The 20,944-nt window shown below is 38.4% G+C and overlaps 1 protein-coding gene across 7 annotated transcripts in view; it reads left to right on the plus strand.

Moving 5' to 3' along the window:
- The window catches only part of SLC41A2 (solute carrier family 41 member 2), a 127,375-nt gene extending 107,919 nt beyond the window's left edge, over nt 1–19,456 (plus strand). For all 7 annotated transcript variants that reach the window (XM_043881108.1, XM_043881114.1, XM_043881109.1 and 4 more), the window contains one exon: nt 16,255–19,456. In XM_043881108.1, the coding sequence (XP_043737043.1) occupies nt 16,255–16,440 (186 nt within the window). In that variant the 3' untranslated portion in view covers nt 16,441–19,456. The remainder of the gene's footprint in view (nt 1–16,254) is intronic.
- The last annotated feature ends 1,488 nt before the right edge of the window (nt 19,457–20,944 follow it).

Consider the following 20,944-nt stretch of genomic DNA (forward strand, 5'->3'; position numbering starts at 1 on the left):
TAGTTGTGGCATTTGAGATCTAGTTCCCAGACCAGGGATCGAACCCAGGTCCCCCCTGCATTGGGAGCACAGAGTGTTAGCCACCGGACTACCAGGGAAGTCCCATGTACTTCTTATTAATATAATTTTAAAAGCAGAAGTCTCTTTAGTTTTTACTGCTGTCTTTTCAGTAGGCAGTGTTTTGTTTTGTTTTTTCATTTTATGAAAGTGAAAAGTAAATGTGAAAGTCACTCAGTAGTGTCCAACTCTTTGTGACCCCATGGACCGTGGTCTGCCAGGCTCCTTTGTCCGTGGAATTCTCCAGGCAAGAATACTGGAGTGGGTAGCCATTCCCTTCTCCAGGGAGTCTTCCCAACCCAGGGTCAAACCTGGGTCTCCCACATTGAAGGCAGATTCCACCAGGGAAGCCATTTTATACTTAGATGCCAATTGCACCACCTTCCAAGGATGTTCATGTTTTCTCAAGAAAAAATATTCTCAGCAAAGCCCAAGCCCAATTTAAATGAGCAAATGAATGACTCTCATAATAAAATTAATAATCTGAATATTGAATAATGAACATCCTAAGAAGTGTTTCTGTTTCATAAATAATAGTTCACTTGTTTTGAGATCTGTGTTGGTAACATGAACATGGTCACAGCACAAATGCAGATTAAGAGTAAAGAAACATCTTCCATTTTTCATCTAGTAGAACATGCTTGGGGCAGAAATATGGTCCATGTACTTCCTAACAGAAACAACATCTTAATTGGCAATGTCTTAGTTCTGAAGTCACATTCACATGATTCATCGTCATTATTTTAACTACAAAGATAAATGAATAAATGTTTTCACAGAAGGAAAGTATTTATAAACGTTTAAACCACCACATATGTTGCATACAAAGGACAAAGGAGAAAAAGGGAAGATAAGATCAATGTGCAGAACATTGCAGAAACATCACAGAGCTCTTCATAGTCAGAGCAGAGTCTGAATTTCTGCTCTGCTGCTTATTTCATGACTTCAGTCAAGTTTTGTAACATCTCTGGCCTTATTTTTTCCCCTCCCTCAGAGAATAGTGAGGAGGACTAAGCTAATGTATAAAGTGATTGGTAGAATTAGTGCGTGTTCAGTCGTGTCCAACTCTTTGCAACCCTGTAGATTGTAGCCCACCAGGCTCCTCTGTCCATAGAATTTTTCAGGCAAGAATACTGGAGCAGGTTGCCATTTCATACTTCAAATTATGATTAGAGAGACAGGCATAAACCCTGACTGTCTTGGGCAAACCAGAAGTAGAGTGACTGCAGTGATCAGTCAGATCCCTTCCTGCATTTCCAATAGCTGATTTTGTGAATTCCCACTCCTCCAATAAAGATGATTTGTTACAAAGCATTGTTGTACATAGTTAGTAATGTATGTGCTAAAATTAAAATTATCTGGCAACTAAGACAGTGTTTGATATTAAAGTCCATAATTGCTACTAAGGTAATATTAAGTTCAGTTGGCTTTTATGGGTTAGCCAGGGAGCCCAGGCAACACATAAAGTGTTATTTTCCTGAAAAATTGTGTTCTAAGTCCAAATAGCTAATTTTGAATTAGTCTGTTTTTCTGTTAGAAACTATCTGTTTTTGCATTTGTTCAGCCTAAAACAATCTCCTTCAGGTTCCCAGGTGCATTCTGTGTTCTGTTATCTCTGTATTTTACCTAAAAGTCTGTATTTACCTATTTCTGCCACAGTGTGACTTGTTATTTTACAGTGTCCAGCTTTATCTCCTCCTGATCTGTGACTTTTGAGAGGAAAAGAGTACCGATTCTCTTGTATGTAAGCCAGCGTATCTCATTATCACCTAAGTTGTTCATTCTGAAAATTTTCCTTCTCTTGACAATTCCCTTTGTGAGGTTTGGTGCTCTAGCTACTTTTTCTATATATATATATAGAGAGAGAGAGAGTTTACAAAATGGTAATAGCAAATACTTATATAGCATATATTCTGAGCCATGCACTCTACTAGGCAGTTCATGTACATGAGCTCACTTTGAATACTCACCACAACCCAGTGAGGTAAGTTATAACTAGTTTCCATTTACAGATGAGGCAGTTGATGTGGAGAAGTTGAGCGACTGGTCCAAGTCCACACAGCAAGATAGAGTCTGGATCCAGTGAACACTGCTAACCACTGTATTTTACAAGAATACGTTTAACACTGTTGTGCTCCTAGTGAGGGCCGTAGTATTTAGGATGTAGTTTTTGAAGATTTATAGCTGCCTCTTCTCTCTGGTTTCGTTAGCTCTTCATAGTTCTTCCAGTCTGGTGTTCTGCCTCTAAAGGGCATTCATTCCACAGAGTTTACTTAGGATCTATGCCTACTGAAGTTAAGTAGGAATCCAGGCAAGGCCATAAATATATCCCAAGAGAAGGACTCAGTGCTATGGAATTTCAGTAGTGGGAGGGTATTTTTCTAGGTGGGGAGGGAAGCTTTATTTTATTTTTAATTTTTTCTTTTTTTGGCCACACCGCGAGGCATATGTGGTCTTAGTTCCCCAACCAGAGATTGAACCCATGCCCTCTGTGTTGGAAACTCCAAGTGTTAACTGCTGGACCGCTATGGAAGTTCCAGGGAAGTTTTATAATGGATAAAATTTTGTTTCTTGCAATCCACAGAAAATGCCATTTTTGCAAAAGGGAGTTGTTATTGTTCAGTCACTAAGTTGTATCCAACTCTTTGCAACTGCATGGACTGCAGTTTGCCAGGCTTCCCTGTCCTTCACTGAATAAATGAGAAAACCCAGGGTAAGGTGATAGTAATAGTTGTCAGCAATTGTAAGAAATTTTACAGAAATAGTAAAAAAGTTTCTGGAGCAAAGAGTTTATGGATGGGAATAATGGAAAATAAGGTTGAAAATTTCAGATTATGATAAGATCATAAAAGGGTCTTGAAGTCCAGACTGAAGAGTTCAGTTTATTCTACAGAATGAAGATTTTCAACATTTTTCCCATTCCCAACAAACTTGAGAGATCTGATGCACTCCTCAGAAGCGGCATCATATAATGTGGAAGGGCTTGAGCTTTGGTTTCCCCACTCATTGCCTGTGCCAGGTTGATCAAGGTAATTTCTCATCTGTAAAAAGTGGCTAAGGATAGACCTCTACCCTTCCCTGTCCCCAGTAGTGTCTTATTATTATAATATCATCGTCTCTAGTGGCTGCGGACTACTGGGGCAGTAAGTATCAGGTTATCAATGAGAGGATCAGAATCTGGAGGAATCTAGTGCTGAATCTCTTTCATGATTCTAATACCCAACTCATTCCTTGCACTCATTCTTCTAAGTAAGGACAATGTAGCCATATGGTGGCAATGTGGCCATAATTGGAATCCCAGGATAACCACCCAGTCAGTTCAGTTCAGTCGCTCAGTCGTGTCCAACTCTTTGCAACCCCGTGAACCGCAGCACACCAGGCCTCCCTGTCCATCACCAACTCCCGGAGTTTACTCAAACCCATGTCCATTGAGTCGGTGATGCCATCCAACCATCTCATCCTCTGTCGTCCCCTTCTCCTCCTGCCTTCAATCTTTCCCAGCATCAGGGTCTTTTCAAATGAATCAGCTCTTTGCATCAGGTGGCCAAAGTACTGGAGATTCAGCTTCAACATCAGTCCTTCCAGTGAACACCCAGGACTGATCTCCTTTAGAATGGACTGGTTGGATCTCTTTGCAGTCCAAGGGACTCTCAATAGCTGAGCAAGTCAATTGACTTAACCTTGAGCAAGTTACTTAATTCCTTGGGGGAGTCTTATTGTTCTTGCCTGTAAAATGAGGATAATGTTTCCTCTTTTCACAGTAGTTATAATGTTTAAATACCTGGCACATAGTAGGCCCCTATTATATGGTGCAGTTATATCTTTTTTTAATTATGAAAGTGAAAGTTGATTAGTCGTGTCTGACTCTCTGCGATCCCATGCAGTGTATAGTCCTTGGAATTCTGTAGGCCAGAATACTGAAATGGGTAGCCTTTCCCTTTTCCAGGAGATTTTCCCAACCCCGAGATCAAACCCAGATCTCCTGCATTGCAGGCGGATTCTTTATCCGCTGAGCCACAAGGGAAGCCCAAGAATACTGGAGTGGGTAGCCTATCCCTTCTCCAGGGGATCTTCCTAACCCAGGAATCATACCAGGGTGTCCTGAATTGCAGGTGGATTCTTTACCAACTGAGCTATCAGGGAAGCCTTTAATTATGACATTAAGTCAAATCCTATTCCCAGATGCCATCTCAAAGGAAAGAGCTAAGCAATGAAGAGATTTTAACAGGTTGTCTGATTTCACGCACATTTTTCCTCCTTCATCAGGATTTAAATCCACCAGATTCCAGCTGGGAAGTAAGGACCCCTGAATTCTTCCTGTGTGACTCTTCGGCCCCTGTCTGTTCGTGGGTTTCTGTCTGCCAGCTTGGGTTGAGTGGAAACTGTGAAGAGAATGATAAAGGAAACATAAAGGGAGACCTATAGTTCCATGGAATTATTTTTTCTAGTTGTAAAAATATCTAGTTTAACTTTAGGAGTTGGTTAATATAGTGAAAGAAGGAAGTTGAAACAGGTGATTTTTTGAGATTCCTTTTTAGCCCTGTTTCTCTGTCACTCAGTAGTGTCTGACTCTGTGACCCCATGAACTGTAACCCTCCAGGCTCCTCTCTCTGTGGAATTTTCCAGGCAAGAATATTGGAGTGGGTTGCCATTGCCTACTCCAGGGGATCTTCCTGACCCAGGGATCAAACCTGGGACTTTAGCCCTGGGATTACCTTTTTTTTGTGATACAATACTGTGCTATGCTATTATAGCTTAGATTATAGGATCTTAAAATTGAGATACTTTCCTAAATCCATATTTATGATTCATTCTCTGGAGAGGTATAATTGGGCTCCAGACCAGTAAACAAAGAAGGTGGAACAGCTGCCTGCCTCATCAGGGGCATGGCATGCCAGAGCCCCGGGGAGCAAGACATTCAGAAAGAGAGCTCTTTTCCACCCTGCCAAGCCTGACGCTGTTAGGACCAGAGAGGCTGAGGCTTCTTTTTCTCGTGTTCTGGTTAAGGATGTTACTTCTGTGCTCTGAGCTCTGCCGCAATTGCAGACATGACTTAGAGGAATTTTCACAACATCTGCTTAAAAAAAAAAAAATCTTATAACACAGCTATGTGAAAGCACTGGCTTGAAAAGCATAAAAACTATCTTTTAAGAAATTTGTGAGAATAAAATCTTGGTTGGTTGTGACCCTGGGATATTCAGCCGGACAATATTGACCTGAGTGATTCAATCATTAAAATTTTTTTCCTATTTAAAAAAATAGATGTTTAGCACCATTCTTCCTTTTTATCTTAAAAATAGTTCTGCATAACAAAGCTAATCAAACTTGTGATTTTTGTACCATATAGGGAAATATGTAAAAGCAGAAAGTAAAGATTTTTGCATTTTTAAAAGGGGTGTTTAAAAGAAGTCAAAAAATGATGGGACTATCATTCAGTATTTGAAGTAAAAAGACAAAATTGATTTTATTGCTCATCATTGTAAAGAAGCTAAGCTGGGAGCAGGCAAAACCTCTGCAAGCAGAGCAACTACTGGTCTTTCACAGGGTTTCAGGGATGCATGGAGTTCAGGGATGGGCAGATGTCCAGAAGCTTGGGTAGACAGATGTCCTCTGTTGAGGTCTGGATACTTGGGTGTGACTACTATTGGTAGTTGGTCCTCAGAGGTGTATTTATTGGACCCAATGTGTTCCTAATTGCCTACTTCAGGAGCAAGGACTGTCGTTGATTGGCTTCCTTCTAAATGTTCTCAATAAGGCAAGTTGTTTATTGATTGAATGAACATAAAACCAGTTCTGGTGGCTTCTTGTTATTATAGCCAAAGATCAGTCTTTTCCTGGGAGTGTGGGAACTTTTTACTTTCTCAGTCTCCACTTTGTTCCTCACTCAGTCAAAGCTGCAGAGTATCATTAAGGATTAACCAGAACTTCACTTTTGTTGTTAATTCTTCCTGAAAGTAGCGTATCTGATTTTCAATTTGAGTCCATCAGTATAGGAGGAGGGGTCTTTGAATTATTTATTGAAACATCCGATGGGACAGTGCCTGGGTTGAAACATTTCAGACATTGGATAATAAATGTTAAATATGAGATAAACAAGACTAATTAGAAGGAACTTCTAATTGTAAGAAGGAACTTCCCTGGTGAATCAGTGGTAAAGAGTCCACCTGCTAGCGCAGAGCCACAGGAGACATGGGTTCGGTCCCTGAGTTGGAGAGATCCCCTGGAGAAGGAAATGGCAAGCTGCTCCAGTATTCTTGCCTGGAAAATTTCGTGGACAGAAGAGCCCAGCGAGTTATAATCCATGGGGTCACAAAAGAGTCGGACTTGACTTAGCAACTACACAAGAACAAGAAGGAACTAGAATGTATTTCACTACCATAACCTGAGATTTTTCAGACCTGACCAAGAAAACACATCCCAATGATTCCCTTGGTATCCAGACTGCCTTTTCTTTTAGCTTAGATACAGATTGATTTCACCTGTAGCATTAATTTGGCTATAATGTGAAGTGTCAGCAATCATTCTAGTTGGCCAAAAGAAAGTCCAACACCATTCTCTTATCTGTAACAGTGGCTGTTCCTTTGCTGGGCTGGGGTGGGCGCTGTTTGCTCTGTGTGCTCAGCTCTTTGCTCTGAGAATCTTGAGTTAATAATCAGCCTCTGTGAGTCATCTGCTTCGGGAAGTGCTCTGGAAAACTTCAGTTGAGGTTCCCTATGGTGTTACTTTCCAGCTCTGCTTAAAGGTCTGTTCCATTTTTTTCCCCCAGAGAACAGAAGAGTATGTTGCTAGGTCAGGCTCATTCAGAGATTATGTATTATTCATCATCATAGACTCAGCATCCAGTCCCTGCCTGGTACAGTAAATATTTATAAAATGAATATTCAGCTTTTATTATTCTTGGATTATTTTTGGCATTTCGGTTATGTTTCTTTATTTAGAGTCTGATCTCACTGAAAGCAATAACCATGTCTTATTCTTCTCTTGCTGCTCCAGAAAGCTCATCATAGTGTTTTCTGTGTTAGATATAGATAAATATTTGTTAAATTGGATTCAAGATATATTGAGTGTACTTTGTTTGGGTAATAAGGCAAATACTTGACAAGATTCCTCATCTAAACGAGAGAATAAATCTGTTGAAGAGGTGAAATATATGCATAAAATTATTTGAAGATGATGCTTTTTTTAAAGAAGTATTAAATGTTTAACAAATACAAATAAAATATTCTGTAATTGACTACTTAAGTGTTATAACTGGGTTTTTTGGAAACAGCTTAACTGCTTAAATAGAATGCTAAATTTTATTGCTTTTAATGGATTTTTAAATTTTATTTTATATTGGAGTATAGTTGATTTACAATATTATGTTAGTTTCTGGTATACAGCAAAGTGATTCAGTTATATATATATCCTTTTTCAGATTCTTTTCTCATATAGGTTATTGGAGTATTGAGTTGAGTTTGCTGTGCTATACAGTAGTTCCTATTTGGTTATCTTTTTTATATATAGTAGTGTGTATATGTTAATCCCAACCTCCTAATTTATCCCCTTCCCCCTCTTCCCCTTTGGTATGATGTTTGTTTTCTAATTCTGTGAATCTGTTTCTGTTTTGTAAATAAGTTCATTTGTACCATCTTTTTGATTCCACATATAAGTGATATATTTGTCTTTCTCTGACTTACTTCACTTAGTATGATAATCTCTAGTTGCATCCATGTTGCTGCAAATGGCGTTATTTCATTCTTTTATGGCTGAGTAGTATTCCATCGTTTATAAGTACTACATCTTCTTTATCTGTTCATCTGTCAGTGGACATTTAGGTTGCTTTCATGTCTTAGCTATTGTAAATAGTGCTGATGTGAATATTGGGGTGCATGTAATCTGTTCAGTTATGGTTTTCTGCAAATACATGTCCAGGAATGGGGTTGCAAGGTCATATAATAGTTCTGTTTTTAAGGAATCTCCATACCGTTCTCCATAGTGGTTGTACCAATTTACATTCCCTCCAACAGTGTGGGAGGATTTCCTTTTCACAGATCCTCTCCTGCATATATTGTTTCTATATTTTTTCGTGATGACCATTCTGACTGGTGTAAGGTGAAACCTCATTGTAGTTTTGATTTGTATTTCTCTAATAATTAGCAGTGTTGAGCATCTTTCATGTGCTTCTTGGTCATCTGTTTGTCTTCTTTGGAGAAATGTCTATTTAGACCTTCTGTCCTTTTTTTTTTTTTAATTTTTTTTTTTTTTGAGCTGTATAAGCGGTTTGTATATTTTGGAGATTAACCCCTTGTCAGTTGCATCATTTGCAAGTAGTTTCTTCCATTCCATGGGTTCTCTTTTCATTTTGTTTATGGTTTCCTTTGCTGTGCAAAAACATTTAATTAGGTCCCATTTGTTTATTTTTGTTTTTATTTCCATTACTGTAGGAGACAGATACAAAAAATATTGCTGCACTTCATATCAAAGAGTGTTCTGCCTGTGTTTTCCTCTAGGAGATTTATAGTATTTGGTCTTTAATCCGTTTTCAGTTTATCTTTGTGTATGATGTTACAGACTGTTCATTCTTCTACATGTAGCTGTCCACTTTTCACAGCACCACTTTATTGGAGAGACTGTCTTGTCTCCACTGTATATTCTTGCCTTCTGTGTTGTAGATTAAGTGAGCATAGGTACACAGGTTTGTTTCTGGGCTCTCTGTCGTGTTTCATTGATCTAATGTCTGTTTTTGTGCCAGTACCATAATGTTTTGTGTCTTTTGTGTCTTTTTAGTATAGTTTGGAGTCAGGGAGCCTGACAGTCCAAAATCCCCATACTCTTAGATCACCACCATAAATATTTTGGTGTGCTATTTTAAAAAATTATTTCTCAGACTTGAGTTATGTATTAGAAAGACATTCAATAAATATTAATAGTTTTAAGTGATTTAATATTCTTTTTTCCCCTGAAATGTTTCTCTGGGCAACATTCTTGTTTGAAAAGGGAAGGTACAGAAGCAGAGCCATCTTCAGGCTTCAGGCAGAGGGTGAGGAAGGAACACTTGAGGTGTTCAGGATTTGATCTCTACTGATTGCATATTTTCCTAATATTTTATGGGTAGTAGCATCTTTAAAATAATTCTATTTAGCATGTAGTTCAGTTCAGGTCAGTCGTTGAGTTGTGTCTGAGTCTGCGACCCCATGGACTGCAGCAGCACGCCATGCTTCCCTCTCCCTCACCATCTCCTGGAGTTTGCTCAAGTTCATATCCACTGAGTCGATGGTGCCATCCAACCATCTCATCCTCTGTCGTCCCCTTCTCTTCCTGCTTTCAAATTTTCCTAGCATCAGCATCTTTTCCAATGAGTTAGCTCTTTGCATCAGGTGGCCAAAGTATTGGAGCTTCAGTGTCAGTCTTTCCAATGAATATTCTAGGTTGATTTCCTTTAGGATTGACTGGTTTGATCTCCTTGCTGTCCAAGGGACTCTCAAAGAGTCTTCTCTAGCACCACAGTTCAGAAGTATCAATTCTTCAGCACTTAGACTTCTTTATGGTCCAACTCTCACATCCATACATGACTACTAGAAAAACCATAGCTTTGACTATGCAGACCTTTGTTGGCGAAGTGATGTCTCTGCTTTTTAATATGCTGTCTAGGTTTGTTATTGCTTTTCTTCCACGGACCAAGCGTCTTTTAATTTTGTGGCTGTAGTCACCGTTTACAGTGATTTTGGAGCCCAAGAAAATAGAGTCTGTCAGTTTCCATTGTTTCCCCATCTATTTGCCATGTGATGGGACTGGATGCCATGATCTTAGATTTTTGAATATTGAGTTTTAAGCCAACTTTTTCACTCTCCTCTCTTACCCTCATCAAGAGGCTCTTTAGTGTCTCTTTGCTTTCTGCCATTAGAATGGTGCTATCATCTGCATATCTGAGGTTGTTGATATTTTTCCTGGCAATCTTGATTCCAGCTTGTAATTCATCCAGCCTGGCATTTCACATGATGTACTCTGCATAGACGTTAAATAAGCAGGATGACAATATATAGCCTTGATGTACTCTTTTCCCAATTTGGAACGCATCCATTGTTCCATGTCCAGTTCTAACTGTTGCTTCTTGACCTGCATACAGGCTTCTCAGGAGGAAGCATGTAGTAGGCAGTCAATAACTGTTAATTTCCTCTAACAGTTTGTATGTTTTATTTCTGTCTTTTATTATTATTGTTATTAAACTAAGAGACATTTTATTTAGTTGGAATTTCTGCTGGATTTTCAGGTTATCGTTTCATAATATTAAGTGACCTTAGCTATTACTGGTCTTTGCATGATTGGAACGAAATAACATGGTCACATGACCAGTGGCAAGAATCACTGGGTTAATGTGCTGTGCTTAGTCGCTCAGTCATGTCCGACTCTTTGCAACCCCATGAACTGTAGCCCACCAGGCTCCTCTGTTCATGGGGACTCTCCAGACAAGAATACTGGAGTGGGTTGCCATGCCCTCCTCCAGGGGATCTTCCCAACCCAGGGATTGAGCCCAGGTCTCCACATTGCAGGTGATTTCTTTACGATCTGAGCAACCAGGGAAGCCCAGAGTTAATGATGCTTTGGCAAAAATTACTGTATTTTTAAAAAAAGTTCCAACTGTGTATTAAATATTGAATAGATAAACAACAATGACATGCACATGATATAAAAAATAATAATACAGTGACCACCAGGACACTCACTAGTCAGCTTAAGAATTAGGAACTACCAGTAACCTAGAACCTACACCTTTTAAAGCTACCTCTGTGTTCCTTCCTCCTCCTCAAAGCAAGCTATTCATTCAGAATTGTATAGCTAATGAGTGTTTGCTCTTCCTTATGATTCAGTGCATTTATTTGAATACCAAAAAACATATGTTTTTAGTTTTACATGGTTTTGAAACTTGTAAAAAATAGAATCATAGTGAATTCGTGCTAAGTGACTTTCTTCTTTTGCTCAGCATTGTATTTGAGATTCATTCATATGTGTACCTGTTATTAACCTATTTTAGTTGGATCAAACCCACGTCTCTTGTGCTGCTTGCATTAGCAAGCAGATCCTTTACCACTGAGCAACCTGGGAAGCCTTAGATTATAATTTTTTTGCTATTAAAAATCAAGGCTGTGAATATTGTTATCTTGTCTCCTGAACACATTCTAAGGGTTTCTCTTGGATAGAAGACAGGTCCTTCCATTCTAAGAAGGTCTAACCATTTTTGTGCTATGGACTTCTTAAGAAGTTTGGTGACTATTATGGGCTCCTTCTCAATAAGTTTCCTTCATTTCCTACCTTCCCTAACCTCCTACCTCACAAAAATAATTTAGGCCAAAGAAAAGATGCTTTTATTTGTATGTCAGGAGTAGATTGAATTCCTGTTGACTAATAATCCTAAATTATTCTTAGCAGACATTTAAATATTATATTTTAATGAGTAGCATTTCTAGTCTGGAAACTGGATTAAGGAAGCACATTTTTATAGGTAAAATGAATTCTGCTTTTGTAAGTTAAGGCTTAGGAAGAAATGTACTAATTTGCTATTCCTTGTGTTTATTTGTATCATATTTCTAAGCATTCCTTTCCCAAAGAAATCATCTTTCTTCACATGATACACAAGCTGTTACTGGCAATGGGGCATTGAGGGGATGCTCATGGAGGAGAATGTTAATTCTAGCTCAGAAGAGGAACTGGCCAAGGAAATCAATTGTCCAAAGCAAATATATATATTCTTGTGCTTTATATATTTATTTAGATTCCAAATAATACACCTAGAACATGCATAAGTAGCTGGGGCTACAGAGTTGCCTTTTCAGGAGGTATATTTACCCAAAGAAGTTATGCATATTTCATAAAAACAAACAGACCATGTAAAAATACAGTCAACGCTTGGTTAGGTTTTTGATGTGTTTTCCCAGTAAAAAAGCATACATTCCTTATCATTTAGTTTGAAAATAAAACATGTTGCATTAAGAAGTATCTGATACTTACTGTGATTTTAATGATTCGTTTATACAGAGTGTTCCAAGAAACACTGATATCCTTTGTTAACTTGCCAAAAACAATACGTTTAAACCTGCTTGAACTTTAAGTCATCACAATACCTTTAAAAAGAAAGTTTATGGAGCACTGTTACCATTATTTAGTGATAGTGTCTTTAGGTATTTAATTATGTGGTATTTATTTTTATTTACCTTAATTATTAATTATTTATTTGCTTTAGAAGGAAATTTGTCTCCAGCTTCAGCAGAGCACTAACAAAATTAGTCATGGTAGAGAGTATGTTCCCAGAGAAAGGAACTTAATGTGACACAATACTTTATTTTCTTTTTTAAACAGAGACTTCAGCTTCATTTGTAATAACTTAGTTAAAACACACAAAATTTAAAATTTCATTCCTTCTCTCCATTGCCGTCTCCTATTACCGTGCTCTATTTTTCCCATGGTATCTATCATCTTTTAATATACTGTGTTATTTATTTGTGTTTTAAAATTTTTTCATTTGTTTCTCCCTGTTGGAATGTTAGCTGTGAAAGGGCAAAAATATTTGTTTATTTGTGTGTAGTACCTGACCCCATAGTAGATGCTCAATAAATGTTTGTTGAATGAACAAACCAATAAATAAATATCAAACAACTTATGCATTGAAAAAAAAAAGAAATTGCATGGGAAGAGAACTTAAGTTCAATTATGAGACTAAGAATGTGGGAGAGGTGGAGGAAGACGCGCTAAGTTAAGGAGAGCGATCCCTATGTGGTTTATGACCACAGATTTCTTGCCTTTGTACTTTAGAACTAAAACAGACCATGGAGACATCGATTCACTCATTTTAAAGAAGTCCAAACTAAGGCTTAGAAAGGTGAGAAGTCATGCTTCTGTTCCAAATTACCTTTTAAATAAAGGTGGTAAATTCTGAGACAGTGTAACAATTAACAATCAATGATGATGGCATTAATATTTATTGAGTGCTTATTGTGTACCAAACATTTGCTGAACCCTTTATATCTCACTTAATTTCTGCAGCTAGCCTGTGAGTCTCGTTTTAGTGATGAGGAAACTAATACTTAGAGGGCTCTTCACTTGTTGACAGAAACACAGTTACTCAATGATAGAGCCTCTTCAATACCAGCCATTAGCTGCAGGCTTATCATGTACAAGTGTTGTGCTGGAAACCAAGAGATCAAATAGAAAGAAGACGTGGTTTTCCCCTTCTGAGGAGTTACGTATTAGACCCCTGGAATGTAACAGCAAGATGTATGTATTAGATCAGTAGCTTTCAAATGTTTTTGATCTCAGTAAGAAATTTGTATTTCAATAAATGCACACATATTTATCCTGGAGGAGGGCATGGCAACCCACTCCAGTATTCTTGCCTGGAGAGTCCCGTGGGCAGAGGAGCCTGAAGGGCCACGGTCCATGGTGTTGTGATGAGCTTGACATGACTGAAGCGCCTGAGCACGCACGCACACACACACACATATTTATATGTTTTTTAAACATATACTTTCATAACTGAAATTAAAGTTTTATGAAATATCCTTACTGTGTGCTGTACATGCTAGTACTTTTTTTTACATGCTGATCCTTTCTATTCTATTTCATTATATTCATTTTATTCTATTTACTGTTTTAAGGCCAGTTACATTAAATTTGCTTCATAGCCCATGCATGCATCACCTATTGAAGCAAGATATTTTATGTATATTAACAAAAGATGTTTTATGTGTTAGGGGGGATAAAATGCTCAATACTGATAGTCCTCCAGAGCTCCTGTAGCTATTTCTTCTGTTATTTCTCTCTGTATTGTACTTGCATTGCTAATTTTGCTCTATCAATTTAAAAAAATATTTATGGACTCACACTTATGGTAGTGAGATTAGCTATCTAACTCCATGCTTTATTTCCCCAACTTTCAACCTCCTAATGCAGTAATGCTCAATTTTTAGATAATAAATACTATTTCTGTTCTATGCTGTAAATATCGTTGTTCACAGAGCCACATTGTGTATTACAGTACATTTCCTTTCTCTTTATCCCTCTTTAATTTTTTCCGGAGATAACTGCCCTGTTTTCTCACGTTCATAGCTTTCTGTGTGCGTGTTTGCTCGGTTGCTTCAGGCATGTACAACTGTGTGCAACCCCGTGGACCATAGCCCACCAGGCTCCTCTGTCCAAGGGATTCTCCAGGCAAGAATACTAGAGTGGGTTGCCATGCCCTCCTCAGCTTTCTGTATACCCATCTTTAATTTTTTCCCAAATGTCCCATCATATCTATCACCCACCTGTAATTAGTCCCTTCCCCCAAACTCTGTTATATGAGATAATTTCCCAGTGCACCTTTTTCCTGGAGACTTCACCTCCGGAAGACTCCAACCTCCAGCTCTGTCTGGTCTCTGTTCCCAGCCTACTGTGTCTGTCTCTCTCTGGAGCTTTCCCTCACTCTCTCTTAGGTTGGCACTTCTATTTTCTGCATCTCAGGTTTTTCTCTCTATTAAAAAATATATATATTTATTTGTTTGGCTGCGCCAGGTCTTCTTCGTAGCATACAGGATCTTTAGTTGTGGCATGTGAGATCTGGTTCCCTGCCCAGGTATCAAACGCAGGCCCCCTGCACTGGGAGCATGGAGTCTCAGCCACTGGACCTCCAGGGAAGCCCCTCAGGTCTTTCTCTTTCTTGGTTCTCGCCCTCATTTTGCATCAACACATTTTCAAGAAAGTTCCAAAGAGAACAGGGGAGAATTTTCCTGAGTGCCGGCTTGTCTTACGATGTCTCTGGTTTATCCTCAGCCCTCGGTTGATAAACTGGGCGCAGGTTTACAGTCAGAAATATTCTCTCAGGACTCTGAAGGTATCGCTAGCTTTTCTCCTGCTGCAGTTGTTGAAAAGTCAGGTTCTTATTTCTTCATATATGACCTGGTTTCTTTTAAATCATAGCAAATAGTGGTTATGTTCTTTCTGTGTGTCCAGCACTGCTGTAAGTGCTCTGCATTATTTAATGCTCAGGTTATCATCTCTGTGAGAGAGGGATTGTTTTCTGTATTTTACAGAAAGGCAGCTGAGGCCTGGAGAGGCTAAGGAGCTTAGCGGTGGGAGAGGGTGGTTGACTGGGCACTTTACTATTGGAGGATTGGGGCGGGGGTGGTTGGCCATTTCAGGGGAGCCCTCCATTTCTGAACATCTAACCTCCTCTCTGGGGAGTTAGACTCCTACCTGTCCCTCAGAACAAAATGAAGGTCTGAAGAATCCCGCTGTTAACTATGCATGCATGCTACGTTGCTTCAGCCATATCTGACTCTTTGCAACTCTGTGGACTGTAGCCTGCCAGGCTCCTCTGTCCATGCGATTCTCCAGGCAAGAATACTGGAATGGGTTGCCATGCCCTCCTCCAGGGGATCTTCCTGACCCAGAGATCAAACCCACATTTCTTATGTCTCCTGCATTGGCAGGCAGGTTCTTTACCGCTAGTGCCACCTGGGAAACCCTTCAGTTGTATGACCTAAGTGTTAATTTAGCCATTCTTGAGTCAGTAAACATTTTAGGTTATTTCCAATTTTTGACCTTTACAACAGTGATGCAGTGAGTTGAAACGATAGTGGTTTGGCAAAATGTACAATACTACTAAAGTTGAGGCTCATGGTAGTTTGGGGGAGGCTAGAAGAAAATGAGAAGATATGTGTGACAAGTTGAAGAAAAGCTCAGATTTATTTATTTGTTTTTTTGGCTGTACTGGGTCTCCTTGCTGTGTGGACTTTTCTCTAGTTGCGGTGCACGGGCTTCTCATTTTAGTGGCTTTTCTTGTTGGAGAACACAGGCTCTAAGTGTGTGGCCTTCAGTTGTTGCAGCTTCTGGGCTCAGTAGTTGTAGCTCCCGGGCTCTAGAACACAGGCTCAATGGTTGTGGTTCACTAGCTTATTTGCTCTGCAGCACGTGGGATCTTCCTGGACCAGGGATCGAGCCCATGTCTCTTGCATTGGTAGGCAGATTCTTTATCACTGAGCCACCAGGGAAGCCCGAAAAACTTCATTAATTGCAGAGGCACATAGTATTTTTTTCTGGTGAAAAGAAAATGTTCTTGTCAATTAATTTTTTCTGCTAGACACATATTGTTCCTTCCAGAGAGCCGTGGCCTAGGCTAATGACCGTATTTACTGGGCTGGAACTGTCCAGGCGACAGGAATAATCTTTGATGTTCTTTTCTAGGTATTTACCTTACTGTGGATCGCTGACTGGATGGTGCATCATTTCTGGAGGAAAGGAAAGGACCCAGATAGCTTCTCCATCCCCTATCTGACGGCGCTGGGTGATCTGCTCGGGACAGCCTTGTTGGCCTTAAGTTTTCATTTTCTATGGCTTATTGGAGATCGAGATGGAGATGTTGGAGACTAATAAATCCTACAAGCCACTCTCAAGTAACCAAGAAGGAAATCACAAGACAACCACTTATGACTCTTTTTCACAATTTTTAATTTGGTAGCATGACTTCTGCCAGGGTAGTCTTCAGTTGGCCCTGATTCCATTAAATGGCCTTAACACTTTTTTTTTTTTAAGAAATTTGTGTTGAAATGAGAATGAACAGTATTTGTGCTGCTTTTCATAGAATAAATGATAATTTGACATAGACATAGACACAAGCTCAAGCTCTGAAATTGATTAACTAGAAAGGAATATAGGATGTTTACAATGAATAATTTTAGAACCACAGACGTAGCAGAAATGTATTGTCTTACTGTTTAACTTATAATGCCAAGAGTTTTGGTTTCATCTTTCTTGTCTCACAGATGTATTTGTTCTGCAAAGCAGACTTTAAAATGGAAGGGGCCCAAGCAAGCTTGTTTTACTTATGCCCACCTCTCTGCCAGCTGAGGATCCATTTACCAATTTGTTTGCTCCTAACCTGACCTCAATATGTTCTGCTGAGTATGAGATAAACTCACTTTTATCTGCTTGTTTGAATTTCTCTGTGCCAATGCTAATTTTATTTCAACCCTGCAAGTTCTCTGCAGGCTACCCTTTAAACACAGAATTGCCTTTAGTGAAAGCAACGGGTCATTTTGATGATTGATTTATTGAAAGAAGGTTGATCTTTTTCAGAAGACTTAGTAGTCCAAAATGAGATGACCTGAGCTGCATTTGTAGATCAAGATGGTATGAGAAATTGTGTGTGTGTGTGTGTGTGTGTGTGTGTGTGTGTGTGGTGTGTGAAAGAGAGAGACAGAAGCTGTTGATGGAGTGCTGAATCTTGGCTTGTTGATAGCGAAGATCATAGTGGGTGGGATATTAGCATTCTGTAGTTATTCTTTAGCACATTTTATTGACATGCTTTTGTCATGTGGTATAAAAATTTTGCTCTTGCCCAGAATTTAGTATTTGTTAGCTACATTATAATTAATACTCCTTCTTATTTTTTTTAAAAAGGTAACATTTAATATAATCAGGATAGCATAAGATTTAGAATGAGCAGATGGTTCATTTGTTCTTAAGAGGTCTGCTGAAACTTGCAGGCTTGCCATGTTAAAGGCGGAGTTGGTGGGTCACCTCAGTTCCTGTTCTGCCTGTGCACTGTCTCCACACAGGCTCACGTCTGCACGGGACACTATCAGGTACGCTGCTGTGGTTCTCAAATATTTTTCTAAAACTCTGATCTGTATTCAAAACACTTGACCAACACCTTAGTTATTCAATAGGTAAGCATTTTTTATATTACATACATTTTGAAAAAAACAGTGGAATCTCTCAAGATTGTCAGATATTTAATAATCTAACTGATGAAGGGAAGAAGAAATGCACATTGATCATCATGGTTTAAATTGTGAGTTAGTGTTAGCATTATATAAATAGTAGGTTGTTTGTATATATATTGAGGGAAGTGTTCTTATTAAGCTCTTTAAAATAAAGGGACTGTGGTTTAGAATTATATATTTTGCTTATTTTAAAACTTTAATTATTCCATTCTTCTGCCTTATAATGAAGTTATAAGGCAGAGAACTGAACTAATTATAGAATTTCTCCTTTGGAGAGTTATAATATCATGTAGTGAACATTCTGCAAAATTTTTTATTTAAAAAAATCCGTAAATAATTTCTCTGATTTTGTTATAAAGCACTTGTAAATTATTTATATTTGGGCTGTATAATTCATAAGCATTTATATTTCCCAACAATTTCTGTTTTCATTTTTTTACCTAAAAAATGGATAGCAAATCACATTTTTAAAGGATTTACCAACTTTAGTGCATTACATATTCCAAAGCACATTCAAATACATCATGTTATTTAGTTCTCACAACAGTACATGTGAAATAGGTCAGATAGATATTCCTATCTCTTTTACAGCAGAAGGAAGTGAAAGTCAGCCAAGTTACATTTTTAATGTTGCACAGCTACAAAGGGCCCCAAATTGTGATTTAGTCTAGATCATCAATCTCCTAAGCCAGTTCTTTTTCTGTGACCCTCCAAATGTACCAAGTGTATACAACTTGTCAACTATGAGGAAATCACCACAGAAACAAGATTTTCTAAAGTAGAATAGAGTATTGCTACATCTTTCCAACTTCAGACAGGGAAATCTTCACTTAATGTATCTTACTGGTAAATATAGTTAAACTCTAAAATTATTCATGTTCCTAAGACCAAGGAAATCAAAGATAAATGAAAACTTTAGAAGAAAGGACAATGCCTTATTTCCTAGACTATTTAATTGCCTTCCCAAATCTAGCCGTTTTCCATAGATGCTAATAAATAACTAGAATGACTGATTTGAGTTCTATCCTCTTTCTTTTTTGCTACCCAATCTTTGTTACAGCAACAAAATGTCTAAAAGACATGTAATGGGGAAAAAAATAAAGACTTGGAAAAATCAGTCACCAATTAGCTGAATTAATTTATAAAAGAGATTTAAACTCTTTTAAATTATTTTTACTTTTTTTTGAAAGCCTTTACATAAGTATAGAATGAATAAGATAACTTTGCCTACCCACAAAATGCATTTATTATCAGTTGTATGTAAAGCAAATTAACAAAGTTTATTTTTACACCACGTAAGTTTGCTTTCTGAACTTCCTCTTCTCACTAATTTATCAGTCACTTTGTTTAAACACGGATAATCTTTTCAAAGACTTTATTTTTGCCCGCCAATTGCTTTTTATTCTTTAAGAAATAAAGTTTCTTAGAGCCTAATAAAATAGAAACTGTTAGTAATGTATCTTCTGGGAGACACTGAAAATTCTATGGCACAGACTATCAATGATGTAGCCAAATGAAGTACATTTTTAGGGGTCTTTCAGTGATCGGGTTTCCTTGCCTTATAATACAGCTCTTGTATAGCATACCCATTTATAATGGGCATCTGCCATCTCTGAATTGTTGTAAACTCAAATAATAAAATTTAAGACATATTTACCCAGCCTTGTTGTACTTACTTCTTGATAAACTAGATGAACATCTGGCCTTGTGGAACTCACCCAGAAGAGAATGCATGTATGTTGTTTATGAGCATAATAAATGGGGCTCTGACCACACCTAGACCTCCACTTTGCTTCTTTACCACTTTTTCACTCTTAAGTACTGTCCGCATTATTCAGTTTACATTTCTTGGCACATCACTTCAGACGTCCTCAACTATCTCCTTCATTCCTGTTGGACAGCTCTGGTTAAATATAGCTCTCTGCAGATGCTTTGTCTACGCTTGAACAGCTGAGCATGGCCCATGGAGAACACACTACAAATCTTTAAATTCATAACCTCGGACATGAAGCTAAGCCTCAACGGCCTCCACTATTTCTCTAATCCCTTCACTCTTTGGGAGATCAGGCTTTTGTCCCTACCACTCTACTGAAAGTATACCTGTTGAGGTCACCAGTGATCTCCATGTTGCAAATCTAGTGCTTAGTTCTCAGTAAGAATCCTCATCTTGTTGTTCAGTTGTTAAGTCATGTCTGACTCTCTGTGACCCCATGGGCTGACCCCCTCAGGCTCCCCTGTCCTTCACCATCTCCCAGAGCTTGCTGAAACTCAGGTCCATTGAGTCAGTGATGCTTTCTAACCATCTCATCGTCTGCCACCCCCTTCTCCTGTTGCCTTTGATCTTTCCCAGCATCAGGGTCTTTTCCAGTGAGTTGGTTCTTCATATCAGGTGGCCAAATTATTGGAGCTTCAGCTTCAGCATCAGTCCTTCCAGTGAATATTCAGAGTTGATTTCCTTATCCTCATCTTAGTTTCTAAAGGTATTTGACAGAGTCTCCTCCTTCCTTGAAATACTTTCTTCACTTGACTTATAAAAAAAAATCTGCTTTTGCTTTCCTTTCTGCATTGCTGGAAGCCTCATCTTTGTCTTGCTGGTGGTTCCTCTACCTCTTAACCTCTAAGTGTTGGAATGCCCTGCAGCTCGGTTTTTATTATCATTTCTCTATTTTTTATCCCTAGGTGACCTTGCCTGATTGTTTCAAATGACAGCTGTACCTATTATTCCTAAATTTCTCAGTCCAGACCTCTCACCTGAGCTCCACATTTGTCTTTTCATACTAAACTACCGAAGGATCACTGAGAAATCAAAGAAGAAATTTTTTAAATGCCTATAGACAAATGAAAATGAAAACATCACAATCCAAAATCTATTGGATGTAGCAAAAGCAGCTCTAAGAGGAAAGTTTATAGCAATACAGTCTTACCTCAGGATACAAGAAAAATCTCAAGTAAACCACCTCACAAAACACAAAGCAAAGTAGAGAAAGAAGAACAAACAAAATCAAAAGTTAGTAGAAGGAAGGAAATCATAAAGATCAGAGCAGAATAAATAGAGATGAAAATGATCAATGAAACTAAAAGCTGGTTCTTTGAAAAGATAAACAAGATTGATAAACCCTTAGGCAGAGACTGATCAAGAAAAAAAAGGA

Source organism: Cervus elaphus, chromosome 22, assembly GCF_910594005.1.
Source record: "Cervus elaphus chromosome 22, mCerEla1.1, whole genome shotgun sequence".
Lineage (NCBI taxonomy): Eukaryota > Metazoa > Chordata > Mammalia > Artiodactyla > Cervidae > Cervus > Cervus elaphus.